Genomic DNA, 19,602 nt, shown 5'->3' with positions numbered 1-19,602 from the left:
GAGGAGATGAGAAATAAAGACTTATTGTTGGGAACTGCATCAGATGAGATTTGAAAACCTGACAACACACACTATCCTGTTGCAGAGCATGCTCTACAATATGACGCTCATGAATTCGGTGTCTGTTTCATCATATGCCGTACGGGTTCTTCCCACAGACACCAGGTTTTCAGACCTCCGCAGGTGGGAACTGGTGCTACAAGATGGCCTTGGTTCTCATCACCCATGTGACCTTAATTTACATTAATTTCTTCAGTCTTAGCATTTCTTCACAGTAACTATGCCTTTCTTCACCCCCTTTTAGTTTTTTCTCCTCTGTCACATGCAGTTCACTTAGCTTTTTGTTCTTGTTAACTTGTGCATGATGCTTTAGCAGTAATCTCTGTCTTGTATATTACCCTACCTTCCTCCTGCAAGTTCTCAGGTTTTTAAATCTTGTCTGACAGAGTCTCCATCAATTGTCTTGCCATCTCATCCTGTTCTGTAAGTCTCCCCTGACCTGGGGTTCTGTTTAACTTTTCTGACCTCTACCCCTTTTCCTAAACCTTAGCAGTCCTTTTCCTTCACCCCACTTCCTTCCCCTTCAACCCCTCTGCCAGAAGAAAGAGCCCCTGACTTCGAAAGCTTGCATACTGTAATATCTTTTATATGTGTGTGCTCCTACTGCCACTGGTTGTAGATTTGTCATCTGTCCAATTACATTATAGTGTAAATGGGCAGATAAAAAATCTACTTACCAAGTGGTGGCAGGGGAACACACACACAAAATGATTTAACTTTCACATGCTTTTGGAGCCGGTGGCTCCTTCTTTTGGTGGAAGAGTTGAAGGGTAAAGAAGGAGGGTGAAGGAAAAGTAACGGAGACGTTTAGGGAAAGGGGTATAGTTTGGAAAAGTCACCCTGAACCCCGGGTCAAGGGAGACTTGCCAGACGGGATGAGAACGAAAGACTAATTGTTGGGGACTGCACTGGATGAGATTTGACAACCTGATAGCTTAAAGGTGGAAGACAGGGTAATGTGCAAGACAGAGATTACTACTAAAACATCGTGCACGAGTTAATAAAAGTGGAAAGGTAAGTGCATTGCATGTAACAGAAGTCAGAAAATGAAAAATGTAGAAAACTGAAATGGAGTGAAGAAAGGAGTAGTTACTGTGAATAAAAGCTGGGACAGAAGGAATTAACATAAATTGAGGCCAGGTGGATGGTGAGAACCAAGGACATGTTGTAATGCTAGTTCCCACCTGCGGTGTTCTGAGAAACTGGTGTTTGGGGGAAGAATCCAGATGGTGTGTGTAGTGAAACAGGCACTGAGGTAATGACTGTCATGTTAAACAGCATGCTCTGCAATAGTATATTGTGTGTTGCCTGTTGAAACCCTGTGCCTACGCCCATTCATCCTGACTGATGACTAGGTTATAGTCATGCTGATGTAAAAGGCTGAGTAGTGTTAACATAACAGTTGCTATATGACATGTGTCATTTCACAGGTGTCTCTCTCTTTGAGAGTGTATGCTTTGCCAGTTAAAAGGCTAGAATATGTGGTGGTAATAGTGTGCATAGAGCAAGTCTTGCACTGGGGACTGTCACAGGGGTAGGAGTCATATGGTAGGGAGATGAGTGCAGAAGGAAGAATTACATTATAAGTAGTGTAACTGATGCACAAGACACTAAACTTATATCAAATAAGTAGACTTAAATAAGGCTGGAAGCCATACAATATTTGTTTTATTTTTTAGCTTATACTTTAAATATGTGTTGTACTGAATGAGGACTGGTTCGCAAATACAAAGGAAGTTGCTAGTTCCATTTGTCATTCGGTTTTTATAAGAGTTGCAGTTGTTATTGTTAGTATTTGCAAAATTAATAATGACACTTTATTCTTCAGGTCTCATATGAAGAGTTTAAGCTGCAGTTTGCTCAAATGTATGAACATTATGAAAGGCAGAGATCAGACAACATCACAGATCCAGCTGTGCGCCAGCAGAGACCTATTAGCACAATCTCTGGCTGGGACCAGCAGCATCACATTGTTAATGGCTACCACCACAGTCACCCGACAGTCTCCAGTTGGCAGTCCTCAGCAGACAATAAGGACATGCCTCCTGTGTGCAGCTGTGGTCTGGGATCACCAGAGCATGAGGATACTGCCAAGTGTGGCAGTGAAGATGATAAGCAGCCAAGTGACATGCTTTCCATAGGTTCAAGTACATGCAATCTCTATAGTGATGTATGCAAAGCGGAATCATCATCACTCAACATTGATGACAACCACAACTCTGATACAGATAGACCAAAGTTTGAAGCTGGTGACAGACTAGAAGAAAGTTCTCCAACACCACAAATGGAAGGCTCATCGCAACCCACTGTAACAACAGAGGGTAGCTCAGAAGAAGCCCTTGTGTCTCCGGTTTCTGGTACAGACGGTGCAAGTGTAGACTTAGATGTGTACAAGGGTGATGAAGAGACCTCAATAGAAGGAATCAGTGGCAGTTGTGAGGATAGTGGTGTTGTTGAAGGTTCTTATAGTGAGGGTGCTGCTAAAGATGTTTCAGATGCGTGTGAGACAGCTCGTGATGAAAATGAGAAGGTTTTACTTTCTGAAAGCAGAGAAGAAAGTACTGAAAGCAGTGTAACAGAGAATGTGGTGAGTGGTGTAGATGTAGTAGAAAGTGTTAGTAAAGATATTGCTCAAAAACCTGAGGGAGAAAGTACTGCACAAGTGTTTGAATTAGATTCTTCCCATCTTAGTTCATTAGAGGCAGATACTAGTTTTGATGAATTAGTGGAAACTAAAAATGAAATCCTCAAGAAAGAGTCAGATGTTTTAGAGTTTGTTAGCAGGGAGATGACAGTACAAGTTGAAAGGGAAGTTATTGACAGTGACACATCGGAAGCGTACTTGACACCGACTGACACTACTGATGTGACCAGTGAGAAGAAAGATAATGAAGTTGAAGAATCAGAAGAGCGCCTTCAAGAGCCAAAAGATAAGAATGTGGATTTGGAAGCAAAAAGTGACGTAGAGGGAAGAGTTGTGACAGATGAAAGTGTTCTAGTAGTGGTTGATAAAGGTAGTGTAGATTTTTCTCCTCTGCATGAGGAAGACAGGTATCAGGATGATGTTTCTTGTGCTGCAGACAGTGAGAGAGACCAAGAAAATAGTGATGTCAGTAGTGTAGGTGCCATTGTGATTCCTAGTGTAGAATCTGAACCATGCACTCACAGTGAAAGTGAAGAACGGGTGCTCAGTGAAAGTGAAAGAACAGATTTCTTAAAATCTGAAGTGACGAACTTTCCAGCTAGTGACATAAGCTGTCAAAAAACTGAGGTAGATGATGTAAAAGTGACTGCTGCCTCTAACAGCTTAAATAATAATTGTGATATGTTATCTCAGAATTCTTCTCAGGTGCCAAATATTGTTGAAAGTGAGTCTAATGAGAATGGTGATGAAAATAAGGCCTTTAGAACTGTAGATTGTGAGGTAAGTGATAGGACTACTATTAGAGTGGAAAGTGAAATAGTGCCTCCGCAATCGAGCGAAGAAATTTCTGTAAATAATACCTCAGATGTACCTGCATCCACCGCTGAAACGAAAGACAGTACGGCTCTTGAACAGGTTGGAGACACTGTGTGCACTACTGCAATCCCTACTTATCAAGCATCACCTCAAAAGCGGCCACACAGCTCTTCGACTTCGACACAAGTGGATCCAGTTCACTTTGGTATGTTTTTTAAATGCTGTTTATTCACTCAAAATACTGTATATATATATATATATATATATATATATATATATATATATATATATGATAGAGGGAAACATTCCACGTAGGAAAAAATATATCTAAAAACAAAGATATGTGACTTACCAAATGAAAGTGGTGGCAGGTCGACAGACACACAAACATACACACAAAATTCAAGCTTTCGCAACAAACTGTTGCCTCATCAGGAAAGAGGGAAGGAGAGGGAAAGACGAAAGGATGTGGGTTTTAAGGGAGAGGGTAAGGAGTCATTCCAATCCCGGGAGCGGCAGGTCGACAGACACACAAACGAACACAAACATACACACAAAATTCAAGCTTTCGCAACAAACTGTTGCCTCATCAGGAAAGAGGGAAGGAGAGGGAAAGACGAAAGGATGTGGGTTTTAAGGGAGAAGGTAAGGAGTCATTCCAATCCCGGGAGCGGAAAGACTTACCATAGGGGGAAAAAAGGACGGGTATACACTCGCGCACACACACACATATCCATCCACACATATACAGACACAAGCAGACATCTCACAAGCAGACATATTTAAATGTTTCCCTCTATTATAGGTCTTTAAATATGTCTGCTTGTGTCTGTATATGTGTGGATGGATATGTGTGTGTGTGCGCGCGAGTGTATACCCGTCCTTTTTTCCCCCTATGGTAAGTCTTTCCGCTCCCGGGATTGGAATGACTCCTTACCTTCTCCCTTAAAACCCACATCCTTTCGTCTTTCCCTCTCCTTCCCTCTTTCCTGATGAGGCAACAGTTTGTTGCGAAAGCTTGAATTTTGTGTGTATGTTTGTGTTCGTTTGTGTGTCTGTCGACCTGCCAGCACTTTCATTTGGTAAGTCACATCATCTTTGTTTTTAGATATATTTTTCCTACTTGGAATGTTTCCCTCTATTATAACCATATATATATATATATCTCATTAGTTCCATTTTTTGTGTTTTACCTTCATTATCTTTCTTACAGAAACAAAACGAACAAAACCATCACCAGTGCCTCAAAATTCCTCTCGCCCCATGTTTAGTCCTGGGCCAACGAGACCACCTTTTAGAATACCAGAATTCAAGTGGTCTTATATCCATCAGCGTTTGCTATCTGATGTCCTTTTTTCTCTAGAGACTGATATTCAGGTTTGGAGAAGGTAAGTTCTGGCACTTGAATGCCTCCAGTAATAGAACTTGAAGTTCGATATTTTCTTTGTGGGTCTTTATTGTTCTTGTTGGTATTTTTTGTTATTATTACTTTTTTTATTACTGGTTGTTACTTCTGTTACCAGTCATCTATGTTGGATCTGAAAAGCTATTATTTTTTATCAATTTTTCATTTTCAGTAGTCAGAGTAAATTAATTGAATGTAGTAGGTTGTAAAATGTCTGTTATTAAAGATGGAGGGTACCACAAATAGACTATTGTCAAAATAGGAAGTAGCATAATATTTAGTTTATAGTAAATATTGGTGTACTTTCTGATGAAGACAACAGCAATTTCATTATTATAATTTCCTGTTCCTTACTAATCATGGTTGCACAAATTGGTGTTTCAGACATTTACAAATTAAGCAAACCTTAATAATAGTACAGAAATTCAGAATTTATAAAAATTAACTATTTTTAAATGGTGGAAACAAAACTCTTCGCAGGGAGGATTTGAAATTGACCAGGTTGCCATCTCCAGTTATTGTAATTATCAAGAAATCTAGAACATTAGAGTCAAGAGAGGAATAGAAGTTGATTCAGGTCACTACCCAACTGAAATGCACATGTGATTTATTCCAAAACACACACTCATGAAACAAACCAGTATGACTAACAGAATTAATAACAAAACTTTGAAGGAAAAATAATCTGATATTCAAAGATGCTGAAGAAAGTAAATACTGATGCAAAAAATTGTGCAGAAGTGGTTAACCATATTACATTTGAAATAGCTTCATAGAACAAGCAAAGAAAGCACAGATGGTGGAATAGTAAATGTGAAGAAGCACTTTGATATAAAAAAGGAAGCTGGGAACAGCTTGTATAGCAGGAGAACAAGGAGTAAGTGGAAAATCTATCAATTTGAGAAGAAGCAAACAGATAAAATTATCAGGGCAGAAAAGATGTGCTTTGAAATGGAGCAATGTAAAACTATAGAATAACATTTAAAAAGATATAATACAAAAGACTGTTACAAAACATTCAAGGACGGTGTGTCTGGGTACATTCTGGAATTGCTATGTTTGAGGGAAGAAAATGGAAAACTCACACTTAAGAACGAATAAAACTGTAAGCTATTGGCAGCACATTTTGAAAAGCTACTGAACGGTGGCTGTGTGTGTGTGTGTGTGTGTGTGTGTGTGTGTGTGTGTGTGTGTGTGTTCTGTTTCCAAAGAATGATCTTATTGTCAGAAACTTTAACATGTTAACAGTCCTTTCATCATGCCTGTCTCTACGTGATGAGGAGCAGTCTATCCTTTTCATAGTATTGTAGGAAAGTTCTGATAGAATATAAATAGTTTTTTATTTTAAGAGAGCACTAACTGAAAAGCAGAAGCATTGAGTCAATGATGGTCACATAAAAAGAAAGAAAACATGCTATCTTTCTGAGTAAAAAAACAAACGCATATATCTTTCTGTGCGAGATCTGATTTCCCTTATTTTACTATGATGATCGTTTCTCTCTTTGTAGGCCGGCATCAACAAAATACACTGCTGGCCACCGTAAATGCAACACCCTGAAGGAAGCATCCGAATCAAGTGAAATTTACACCATAGGTTTGCAGCGATGAGATATGCAACTGATTAGAATTTCAGCGCAGACGCACATCACGCGCGCCTGTGGCGCCACCTCATAGCGCCATTTAAGGCTTGGCGATTTCGACGAGTGTACATTCGGCACGTGTGTTTACCTTGTGGTTGTTTCACAAGACGATCAGTTATGCCTCGTAGACAACAGCGAACATCGTTTGATCAAGTATCCGAGTTTGACAGAGGAAGGATAGTGGCTTACCGAGATTGTGGATTATCATACAGAGAAATCGCTAGTCGTGTTGGACGAAACCAAACAACTGTAATGCGGATATGTGACCGTTGGATGCAGGAGGGTACGACGGACCGACGTGGTTGATCGCATTCACCTCGGTGCACCACTGCAGGTGCTGATAGGCAAATTGTGCGCATGGGAGTGACGGATTGCTCCGTGACATCCCGAACCATAGCACAGCACATTGCACCTGTAACGCATCATCCAGTGTCTGCGCGTACCATTCGACGCCGTTTACAGCAGAGTGGTCTGTCCGCAAGACGTCCATTGCTTCGTCTACCATTGACGCAGAACCACAGACGTCTCCGTCGCCAATGGTGTGATGACAGACGGATGTGGACGGCAGAATGGAATGACGTTGTCTTTACTGACGAGGCACGCTTCTGTCTGCAGCACCACGTTGGTCGGATTCGAGTGTGGAGACACCGTGGAGAGAGGATGCTAGACAGCTGCATTATGCACCGCCACACTGGTCTTGCACCGGGTATTATGGTATGGGGCGGTATTGGATATTACTCTTGCACGCCTCTAGTACGCATTGCCGGTACTTTAAATAGCCGGCACTACATATCCGAGGTGCTGGAGCCAGTTGTCCTTCTTTACCTTCAGGGCTCGGCCACAGCCATATTTCAACAGGATAATGCGCGACCACACGTGGCACGCATTGTCCAAAGGTTCTTCGTCAATAACCAGATTGAATTGCTTCCCCGGCCGGCTCGCTCTCCGGATCTTTCGCCGATAGAAAACATGTGGTCCATGGTTGCTCAACGAGTGACCCAGATTACATCCCCAGCTGCCACACCAGATGATCTTTGGCAACGTGTGGAAGCTGCTTGGGCTGCTGTACCCCAGGAACACATCCAACGTCTCTTTGACTCAATGCCGAGACGTGTGGCAGCGGTGATCTCCAACAATGGCGGCTACTCTGGCTACTGATTCTGGCAGGAACCACATGTCACAGACGTCTGCAAACGTAATCATTTGATACTTGGTCAACATGTTATCTACAAAATAAATTTTGTTGTGCTACCTCTTGTCTTTCTTGGTGTTGCATTTACGGTGGCCAGCAGTGTATTTTCACATTCTGAGGAGAAAGTTGGTGATGGAAATTTCGTGAGAAGATTCCGCTGCACCGAAAAACGCCTTTGTTTTAATTATGTCCACAACAAATCCTGTATCATTTCTATGACAGTCTCTTCCTTATTTCATGATAATACAAAATGTGCTGCCCTTCTTTGAACTTTCTCAGTCTGCTTTGTCAGTCCTATATGGTAAGGATCCCACACTGCGCAGCAGTATTCTAAAAAAAGATGGACAAGCATAGTGTAGGCAGTCTCTTTAGTAGTTCTTTACATTTTCCAAGTTTCCTGCTGATATCATGCAGTCTTCAGTTAGCCTTCCACAAATCATTTTCTGTGTGTTTCTTCCAATTTAAGTTGTTCGTAATTGTAATTCCTTGGTATTTGGTTGAATTTACAGCCTTTAGATTCGACTGATTTATCGTGCAATCAAAGTTTAACAGATTCCTTTTAGCATCCATGTGAATGACCTCACACTTTTCGTTATTTAGGGTCAATTGCCAATTTTTGCACCCTACAGATATCTTTTCTAAATCATTTTGCAACTTGTTTTGATCTTCTGATGAATTTACTAGTCAATACCGGGCAGCATCATCTGCAAACAAACTAAGATGTCTGCTCAGATTGTCTCCTAAATTGTTTATACTGATAAGGAACAGCAAAGGACCTATAACACTACCTTGTGGAAAGCCAGAAACCACTTCTGTTTTACTTGATGACTTTCTGTCAGTTACTGCAAACTGTGACCTCTCTAACAGGAAGTCACAAATCCAGTCACGTAACTGGGATGATATTCCATAAGTACACAGTTTCACTACAAGCCGCTGGTGTGGTACAGTGTCAAAAGCCTTCCGAAAATCCAGGAATACGGAATCAATTTGAAATCTGTGAGTGTGTGTAAAGAGCTAATTGTGTTTCACAAGTAAGATGTTTTCTAGATCTGTGTTGACTGTGTGTCAGTAGACCATTCTCTTCAAGGTAATGCATAATGTTGGAATACAATATACGTTCCAAAATCCTGCTGCATATTGGCATTAATGATATGGGCCTGTAATTTCTTGAATATTGGTGTGATCTGTGCAACTTTCCAATCTTTGGGTATGGATCTTTTGTTGAGCGAATGGTTGTATACGATTGTTAAGTATGGAGCTATTGTATCAGCATACTCTGAAAGGAACTTTCGCTACTCGTAAAACTCTTTTCTCTATTATTTTCTTTTATTTTGTTTTATTATTGTGATTATTACTATTATTATTTGCGTAATAACGCATATACGAAAAGAGCCGCGAAATACCTTTTAGTAATGCTGTGCCTTGAATTTCTTTATAATCACTAATTTTCAACAAAACAGAATATAATGGGTTCTTATTGTTCTGTATCTGGCTTTCTATTAAAGGAACATTTTTCGTTACTGTAACTCACTATAAAAGTTAACATATCTTCCCTACTTTATCGTTATTGAAAATGAAAAATTACTTTGTTATGAAATACTGACGTTACAGTTCGCAAAGATTATTCACATCAAAATTTTGCAGTGGATTTTTGTTAAGAGTAAAACACCTGTAATTACCACGACTAGCACAAGAACATGAGACTATTGTCGGAGAAAAATACGTTTTCACTATAAGGTTTGCCAGACCATAACTAAGCACAGCAAAATTCCTATTATGTTACGAAGGTAAATTATCTCTTTTGTACTGTTAGCAATATATTATCAGCAGCCCGCGTCAACCTGCAAAACACATCATAAAATCTGCTGCTCTGCTCTGCAAGTCCGGAAGCTGAAAGAGATGATTTTATTTCACTATTACCTTCCCGCTTCTTTGCGGTATGATCGATTTCTTTTAATGCAGTTTGAATGCGCCGCGGCAGCGGCTCATTCGTTCGTAGCGCAGCTCTGCGCCACGGATAATATTTAAATAACTGAAAATGTCTCAAAAGGATGAGATAATATTTCCAAGCAAGCTACTACAAATAATAGTGCAAGGTTTCATTAAATAACTCTATTCAAAACATTCAAATATGTTAACTAATACACACCTTTTACAATGAGTACGTAATGGCGTACATCAGTTGACCATGACAAAAGAATACTACGTTAGCATTTACTGCAGCTTCACAGGCTATCTTACTCGTACAACTCCAAGAAGGAGACAGAGAAATTAATGTTCGTTCTGTATTATTTATACTCGTCGTATTTTCTTATCTTTGCTGATATTTATCGTCTGTGCGGTTTCAGTACTCGCCGACACAGATATTATCTAAAATAAATAATAATAATAAAAAAAATACATAATTCCATACAATAACAGAATATGATGCACAATATTTTCTCTTTACTACAAAATATGTCTTTTGCTAAGGGACGTTACAGAACCTAACTGGTATACAGTCTGGACCAGAAGACTTGCTTTTGTTGAGTGATTTAAGTTGCTTCACTACTCCGAGGATATTTACTTGTACGTTGCTCATATTTGCAGCTGTTCTTGATTCGAATTCTGGAATATTTACTTCGTCTTCTTTGGTGAAGGAATTTCGAAAGGCTGTGGTTACTAACTCTGCTTTGGTAGCACTGTTGTCAATAATATTTCCACAGCTACCACACAAAAAGGCATTGATTGTGTCTTGCCACTAACGTACTTCACATACAACCAGAACCTCTTTGGATTTTATGCCAGATTTTGACACAAAGTTTCACTGTGGAAACTACTATAAGCATCGCGCATTGAAGCCCATGCTAAATTTCGAGCTTCTGTAAAAGATCAAAAGTCTTGGAGAATCTCTTTTGTCTCTGCAACAGTGTTCTGATCCATTTCGTGTACCAAGGATGATCAGCTCTCAATTGCTGCCGATACTATTTCTTTGAATTTAAGCCACATCTGGTCTACACTTAAATTGTTAATTTCGATGGAGTGGAGATAAGTCTCTCAGGAAGGTGTCAAATGAATTTTTGTCTGCTTTTTTGAATGGATATATTTTTCGTTTATTTTTGTAGGATTTGGAGGTTACAATATTCGGTCTTGCTATGGCAACCCTGTGTTCACTAATCCCTGTATCCATTTTGATGCTTGTTACTAGCTCAGTATTATTTGTTGCTAAGAGACCAAATGTGTTTTCACAACCCTTTACTATTCGTGTGGGCTCATGAACTAACTGCTCAGAATAATTTTCAGAGAATGCATTTAGCATAATTTTGGATGATATTTTAATCATACCTCTGGATTTAGACATGTATTTTCATAAATATATTGAGGGTAAATTAAAGTCACCATCACCTGTAATTGGGTGGTTTGGGTACATGTTTGAAATTAAACTTAAGTTTTCTTTTAACCTTTCAGCAATCGTATCATCTGAATTGGGGGGGTTGGTAAAAGGATCCAATTATTATTTTATTCCGGTTGCCAAGAATGACCTCTGCCTATACTAACTCACAGGAGCTATCTACTTTAATTTCATGACAAAACAAACTACTTCCAACAACAGCAAACATGCCACCAACAACTGTGTTTAGCCTATCCTTTCATAAAACTGTACGGCTCTTTGCAGAAATTTTGGCTGAACTTATCTCCAGATTTAGCCAGCTTTCAGTGCCTATATCAATTTGAGAATCAGTGCTTTCTATTAGCACTTGGAGCTCTGGTACCTTCCCAACACAGCTACAACAGTTTGCAGCTGTTATACTGATGGTTCCTGTATCTATGTTCTTCCTGCGTTCGGCCTGCACACTTTGAGACTGAAGCCCTTTTTTTGTTTTACCGAGATCCTCTAACCTAAAAACTGCCCAGTTCACATCACACAGCCCCTGTTACCCGTGTAGCCACCTCCTGTGTGTAGTGGACTCCTGACATATTCAGTAGATCCCGAAACCAAACCATCCTATGGCGCAAGTCGAGTAATCTGCAGCCTATATGGTCGCAGAACCGTGTGAGCCTCTGATTCAGACCCTCCACTTGGCTCTGTACAAGAGGTCTGCAATTGGTCCTGTCGACTATGGTGGAAATGGTGAGTTCTACTCTCATCTCGCAAGAAAGACTGGCAGCCCTAATCACTTCTGTTAGCTGCTCAAAACCAGAGCAACTTCCAATCCAAAGCGCCACACATCCTTTGTACTGACGTGAACCACCTGCGGTTGGCTGCACCCTGGTATCCATAAGGACCCATTCCACATCTGGAATGACTCCACCCGATATGCACAAAGAGTGCACATTGCTTTTCTTCCCCTTCTTGGCAGCCATGTCTGTAAGGGGCCCAATAAAACACTTAAAATTGGAGCTCCCAACTACCAATAATCCCACCCTCTGCGATTGCACGGATCTTGCTAGCTGAGAAGTTTCCTTCGAAACAGGACAGGTGACTGCATCTGGCTGAGTGACAGTGTCAGCCACAGACAGCACCTGAAACCTGTTTGTCAGACTAACCAGGAAGGCCTTACGTGTGGCCCCCTGGGATGTCTTTCACCATCTGCCATGTCCCAAGGCAACTTAACACTCGACCACAGGTGAAGGGTCAACCTCAGTGGGAGCAGTAACTGGGCTGGCCTCCGGTGAGGACCGATCGGGGGATTCGGACGTGCCGGATGTCAGTTGGATCCCCGTGGCCAACCCACAACAGTGATGCCCATCCACTGCAGCTTCAAACTGTGTAACTGAAGCCATCACAGCCTGGAGCTGTGAGCAAAGTGTCACCAACTCAGCTTGCATCCACACACAACAGTCACATCCATGCTAAAGATCATGGAAAACTACACTACAAAGACAAACAGACTATTGACACATGCTGTGGAACTCTACTGCAGACCCTGATGAAAACACAAGAACTGTGTCTAATAAATTACATTGATATGCAGAGATTTAAAAACCGAACTACTGAAGCACTCAGGTAAGACTAAATGATTCACCCCTGATTAGAAACTTGTAATATGTCACAAAATCAATTTGCTTTCTGATGCAAATGAAAACATGGGAACTGTGTCATGGATTAAATTAATGTGAAGAAGTTCAAGAAAGTAAATTATCAAAGCACACAGTTGGAATTATGCAATTTGTTCCTAGTTAGGAACTCGTGAAAGTCACAAAATCAGTTACTTTCCTGTTGCTGCTTCTGTCTCGACTGACTGCTGCTGCCTGATGGGCTTTGTTTTCAAAAATTTAGAAGTGAGGTTAAGTTTATGTGCAGAATTCATTTCTCTTCCAGGTGACTACTAGTTAGCTATAAAGACCTCAGTAAAGACATTTTAGTAGAGAAACAAACACCACACTTTGTAGGTCTTCTGCCAACAGTTAAAAGTCCTTACCTGAATGTGAGAATAAGTGCTGTGTCAAAATACTGAGAAGTTTCAGCAGCAGCATCTGAATTCACATCTGAGTCTGTGTGATATTAAAAATTGTTTTTGTGGGTTTGTGAAGCCTTAATTACTGGTAGTGGTGAGACATGAGCATTAAATGTAATTTCTTGATTGCCCTTGGTAGTGAGTTTTCAAATGCCCATCATCTTGATGTAATTTGGTTTTGTGACGAGTTCTTAGATAATGTACACAACATAGTATTTAGTTGATATGACTGGATTTCACATTTATTAACACCCATAGCAACATTATGACTGAAACATTTGAACGGTGTCAAGATTTTTAACAGTTCACTTTCACAAACAAATTATGAGGATGAATGTCACACAGTTGGTTTTAACTCACAGTCATTAAATGTAATTGATTTTATAATAGCTGATATCAATACACAAATGTTCATGTTGTTGACAAGGAGAAATTAACAAAATAAGTAAGGCAGACTTAAAAGTTAAGATGATAACTCTTTAACCACAGATGTTATTGTGATGGTTTCCAAGTGCGTACTTTCAATGAGATGGGAACTGCATGTTGTTAACAAGAGGTCTGACACAGAGATGCTGGTCAACTGCATTCTACTTCAGGACTTGGTACATATGAGTTACATGCTGATGCACATGTGTTATGTAATTGAATTCTAGCCATAAGTTGGAGTATATAAAGACTGGCATATGGATAATTTGTGAAATCGGTAAATGTATTGTAGTTAAAAATAATTTAAGGTATAAATTAAGATAATATAATGATCAAAATTAGTAGGGATGCTGTTCTGTTGAATTGTGTTGTAATTTTGTTGAACTGTATGCTAGATATTTGTAATGTATTAAAGTTCACAGTACTGTATGATTGATACACTGTAAGTGTTTTTGGCGTATTATAGGGTTTCATGTAAAATTTGCAGCTTAATAATTTCTCTACTTTAGTCAAATTCTTAATTTGTGGCTTATTTATATAAACATATTCATTATTTGCTTCAGAAAAGTTGTTGTGACTCACCGATAATTCAAAGCGCCGCTGCACAATTATGCACGTCCTCTACGTGCGGCGCTGTCTGCCAGCCATGCAGCAGCTGCGCCACCTAAGCGGCCAGCCGAGCAGCGGCCGCTAGACTGGGACTCAGTGCTCATTCGAATGCTAACGTGTACACATGTCTTGCTTGTCAACTTACTCTGTGACTTGTATGTGTTGTGTCGTTCTGAAATATATTTGTTAAACTTGACGTTATAACAATTGGCGACGAGGTAGTGGATTTTTCCTTTTCACCGTTGACCCACAGGATTCCGTGGCTACTGTCGAGCAACTATTGCAAAATCTCCTTGAACAGCAAACGCCTCTAACAGCGGCGATTCGCGATTTCGTCGCGTCGTCAAATGCGAGGCGTTTCTCGTTGTTGGCTGTACCTCCTTTTCCTCCTTACGACGAGACGGCGGAAGACTGGTCTGATTATGAAAAACGTCTTCGACAGCACATTTTGGCATTTCATGTCACGGACGAACAACTATGTAAGTCTCTGTTCCTTTCCTGGATTTCACCTCAAATGTATCGGTTGTTGTCGCAATTGGCTCCTTTGAAGGATCCTGCATCTTTGTCCTTTGCTGAAATGTGCTCACTTCTGTCTGTCTATTTTCAAAAGCAAATGCATGTGGTAGCCTCTCGTGTTGCCTTTTATCGTTGTCAAAAACAGCCCCATCAATCCTATCGCGCTTGGGCTGCTGAACTTCACGGCCTCAGTCGAAAGTGTCAATTTGTTACTGACGTTCACAAAGAATCCTATGCCAATTCCATGGTACGGGATGCTATTATCCGGTCGGCGCCCGACAAAGAAGTTCACCAACATGCCCTTCAGTTGGCAAATCCGACTCTAGATGAAGTTCTCTCCACTGCGCAGTCTTTTGAAATTTCTCGCGCCGCTGTGGCGCAAATAGAGGCGTGGGGTGATGTCGGGGAAATACAACCTCCGTGCGCTGTTGACGACGCGTGCGGCGCGTCCCTGCCAGCCAATATGGCCGCAGTGCGCTCCCACGCACAGCCTCGCTCTAGCCGTAAACAACCCGCTAAGAAACTGCAGCAAAACCCCCGGCAACTTTCTTTATGTCCGCAGTGTTTTACGAAACATTCACGCGAGGATTGTCCCCAACGTTGGGCTGTGTGTCACAATTGCAAAAAGAAAGGTCATGTGTCTTCCATTTGCAAATCCGACCGCATACATGATGTTCATGAACATGATGCTGATACTGATTCTGTGTTGTCTGTCAATTGCACTTCTTCCCTTTCAGGGAAGTTATTCCTCACTGTCCAAATCCTTGGTCGAGATGTTCGCATGCAAGTGGATACCGGTTCTGCTACCACTATAATTAATTCTCAGACGTATCTTCAGTTGGGTTCTCCACTCCTGTCACCTGTCACTCGGCATTACGGACGTACAATAAACAGAAGATTTCTCTCTTGAGACAGTTTAATACTGAGGTATCTTACAAATCCGTCGTTCGCACTGTTCCCGTATTTGTGGTCGACCAGAGCAACGCAGAAAATCTTTTTGGTTACGATGCCTTTCACGTTTTTGGGCTCTCCATAGATGACTTTGTCAATATTGTCTCTGATGCTATTCCTTATGCTCAACTGGATTCCTTGTCGACGACATTTTCGTCCCTTTTTTCTCCTGGGTTAGGCCGTGCAAAAGACTTTGAAGCTCATATCACGCTCAAACCCACTGCTCGGCCTAAATTTTTTCGGGCTCGGCCCAATTCCTGTGGCCCTTTGTGATCGGGTAAAACGGGAGTTGGTGTTGTCGTTGCTAAGGCAAATGGTGATATTCGTCTCTGTGGCGATTTCAAAGCCACTGTAAATGCTCAATGCCTCATCCTCACTTACCCTATGCCCTGTCCTGAAGAACTGTTCACTAAACTTGCTGGAGGCCAGTATTTTTCTAAAATTGACCTGTCAGAAGCTTATCATCAACTTCCTCTCGACGCTGTCTCCCAGCAGTTTCTGGTCCTTAACACACCTTTCGGCCTCTATCAATACCAACACTTGCCATTCGGGGTTGCTAGCGCCCCTGCTCTCTTTCAGCGATTCTTGGAACAATTATTGCTCCCTGTCCCTGGGTGTATCAATTACGTGGACAACATTGTTGTCACTGGCTCCACCACTGAAGAACATCTTCAAAATCTCCGCACACTTTTTCATGTCTTACAGACTGCCGGTCTTAAGTGTAATCTTCAGAAATCACTATTTTTTCAGGCATCTATCACGTACTTGGCTTTTCAACTCTCTCGGGATGGTATTCGTCCGCTTCAGCAAACTGTCGCTGCGATCGATGCCCTTTCTCGCCCTACATCTGTTAAGGAACTGCAGGCCTTCTTCGGGAAAATAGCATACTATCACAGGTTTTTACCGTCTGCTGCTTCAGTGGCTCAGCCGTTGCATCGCCTGTTGCATAAAAACGTGCCTTTTCACTGGTCCGCGTCATGCGATGCGGCTTTCCAGAAATTATGCTGAAACAGGCCCCGTGCCTAGCTACTTATCGACCTGGCCAACATCTTGTTCTTGCCACAGACACCTCTCAATACGGGGTCGGTGCAGTCCTTGCGCACCGTTTTTCTGACGGTTCGGAAAAACCCATTGCTTATGCCTCCAAAACGCTCACGGATGCCCAACAAAAGTATTCTCAAATTGAAAAAGAAGCTTTGGCCATTATTTATGCTCTTCATAAGTTTGGTGTTTTTCTCTATGGCTCAAAATTTCATCTTGTTACGGATCACAAACCACTTGTTTCCTTGTTTCATCCATCAACGTCACTTCCCGACAAGGCTGCACACCGCCTCCAGCGTTGGGCTCTTTACTTGTCTCGTTTCAATTATGAGATTCATTTCCAGCCAACGGCTCAACATGCAAATGCTGATGCTCTGTCTCACCTTCCCATGGGTCCTGATCAGGCATTCGATAGGGACGAACTTTTGTGTTTCCACCTGGATGTTGCCGAGCAGCGGGTTGTGGACGGGTTCCCTATCACTGGGGACAGGCTGGCGGCTGCTACGAGTTCCGACCCTACCCTCTCCCGGGTTTTACGCTGTATTCAGAATGGTTGGCCAGATTGCCCATCCGCTAAGACTTCTGATCCGTTGCGGAACTACTACGTTTTGTGCTACCGCCTCACGGCTAGGGATGGTGTTATCCTCCTCTCCACTGACAATGCTTCGCCGCGTGTCATGGTACCTGCATCTTTGCGTGCTTCGGTCTTGCGCCTTCTTCACCAAGGGCACTGGGGTGTGTCTTGCACAAAATCTCTGGCGCGCCGTCATGTGTACTGGCCTGGCATCGACTCTGAAATAGCACACATGATCGCTGCCTGCGGCCTTTGTGCGTCACAGGCCGCTGCCCTGAAGTCATCTTTGTCACCATGGCCTTCGCCTGAGAAGCCCTGGGAGCGCATTCATGCTGACTTTGCGGGACCCTTTTTAGGTACTTATTGGCTCCTCGTCATTGACGCCTACTCTAACTTTCCTTTCATTGTCCGTTGCACGTCGCCTACCACCGCGGCAACCACCAGTGCTCTCGCCCACATTTTTTCTTTGGAAGGCCTCCCCTCTACTCTTGTTACTGGTAATGGTCCACAATTTGCCTCTTCCGAATTTGCAGATTTTTGTGCTCGTCACGGCGTTATGCATGTCACGGCCCCGCCTTTCCATCCACAATCCAACGGTGAGGCTGAACGACTGGTTCGCACATTTAAGGCTCTGATGCAGAAACTTCTGACTTCTTCTGCTGCTGATGATGCGCTACTCCAGTTTTTGGCATCTTACCGTTTCACCCCCATGGGCGACCGCAGCCCAGCTGAGCTCTTACATGGCCGACAGCTCCACACTCTACTTCATCTTCTGCGGCCTCCTACCTCACGGCCGCGGGTGCCTTCCCTTGGCCGGTTCACCGCCGACGACCTCGTCTGGGTACAGGGATATGGCAGGTGGCCAAAATGGAGCCTGGGCCTCATCTTAAGACACCGTTGCAGATGCCTGTATGAAATCCAGACGGACACGGGTGTTGCAGTGCATTGTTCGGACCAGCTTCGGCCTCGTGTGCCAGCAACGCCTGTTCCGAATGCCGCTACACCACTTTTGGCCCTACCTGACGCTCGGGATCTTGGCATCTCTCAATACTCACAACGCAGCCCTCTCACTGTCATTGCGATGCCAGCACAAGAACGGACGCCACCAGGAGACATGCCCATGCAGGAACCGGATGACCATCCTCTGTCAGAGCAAATCTACTCGCCTCCTCCTCCAACGGACGCTGACACATCGCCCATGTCTCCTGTCGTATCAACTGGACTTGCCGCAACGGGCAGATTGGTGCAGGGAGCCCCAGCAGATTCGACCCCTACGTCTCCTATCATCTCGACCCGTTATAATCGGGGACACTTCCATCCGTACGGGAAAGCCTCCTCCTCGAGACTTTACTCGAGTCAAACAACACCTATGGACGTTAGCCATCTCCAGGACACCTCCATCAAGACCAGTGCAACAATTTCAAAGGGGGGAAAAGTATTGTGACTCGCCGATCATTCAAAGCGCCGCCGCACAATTACGCGCGTCCTCTACGTGCGGCGCTGTCTGCCAGCCATGCAGCAGCTGCGCCACCTAAGCAGCCAGCCGAGCAGCGGCCGCTAGACTGGGACTCAGTGCTCATTCGAATGCTAACGTGTACACATGCCTTGCTTGTCAACGTACTCTGTGACTTCATGTGTTGTGTCGTTATGAAATATATTTGTTGAACTTGACGTTATAACAAAAGTAAGGATAACAAAATTATAATATCAAATCTTGGCAATAAACTAGCTTAAAGGCTCAAATGAAGAAAGTATTTTTGCGTGTGTCAGAAGCTTAATTAAAAATAATTTCAAAGTCGATGAATTTTCATATGAAATAAACTAGTTACTGATAAAGCACAAAATTAGGACTACCCATTGAATTACGTCTTTTTGTGAGTAAACTGTTGTTAACTCTCACCATTTTGATGGTTATCTGCCAATGGAAAAATTCAATTTTTGGTTTCTTGTAATTAACAAGGTTTTAAGCAAAACTTAACATGCCATTAGAATCAGCACATTGTAAGCTATAGTGGGAATAATAAGATTACAGAAAATACTGTATGAATAACAGTTTGGGAGTTACTTCATGTACACATGGTATGTGCGTTATGTGTGTAGCTCACTCAGGATACGGTGGCTGATATGTAGTGACAAGTTGTTGTTCGAAGTGCTGGGTGAGTTCATTCGTTTGTTCAGAGGGGAGGTCAATGAGTGTTTTCCGTCTTTTAGCCGGTCAGTGCTGACAGAATGCATGCACCTTGCAGTCTTTCTCAGACAATTTTACAGGATCTATTTTGTAACAGAATTT

General features: G+C 42.3%; 1 protein-coding gene across 1 annotated transcript in view; it reads left to right on the top strand.

The window, feature by feature from the left end:
* LOC126198569 (neurobeachin) overlaps positions 1 to 19,602 on the top strand; it is a 1,606,419-nt gene that overhangs the window by 624,494 nt on the left and 962,323 nt on the right. Inside the window, exons 20-21 of the mRNA XM_049935000.1 lie at positions 1,889 to 3,725; positions 4,734 to 4,908. Of these exons, the coding sequence (XP_049790957.1) occupies positions 1,889 to 3,725; positions 4,734 to 4,908 (2,012 nt within the window). The remainder of the gene's footprint in view (positions 1 to 1,888; positions 3,726 to 4,733; positions 4,909 to 19,602) is intronic.

Source organism: Schistocerca nitens, chromosome 8 (genome assembly GCF_023898315.1).
Source record: "Schistocerca nitens isolate TAMUIC-IGC-003100 chromosome 8, iqSchNite1.1, whole genome shotgun sequence".
Lineage (NCBI taxonomy): Eukaryota > Metazoa > Arthropoda > Insecta > Orthoptera > Acrididae > Schistocerca > Schistocerca nitens.
Note: the sequence above shows the minus strand (reverse complement) of the source record. Positions and strands in the feature narration are given on the sequence as shown.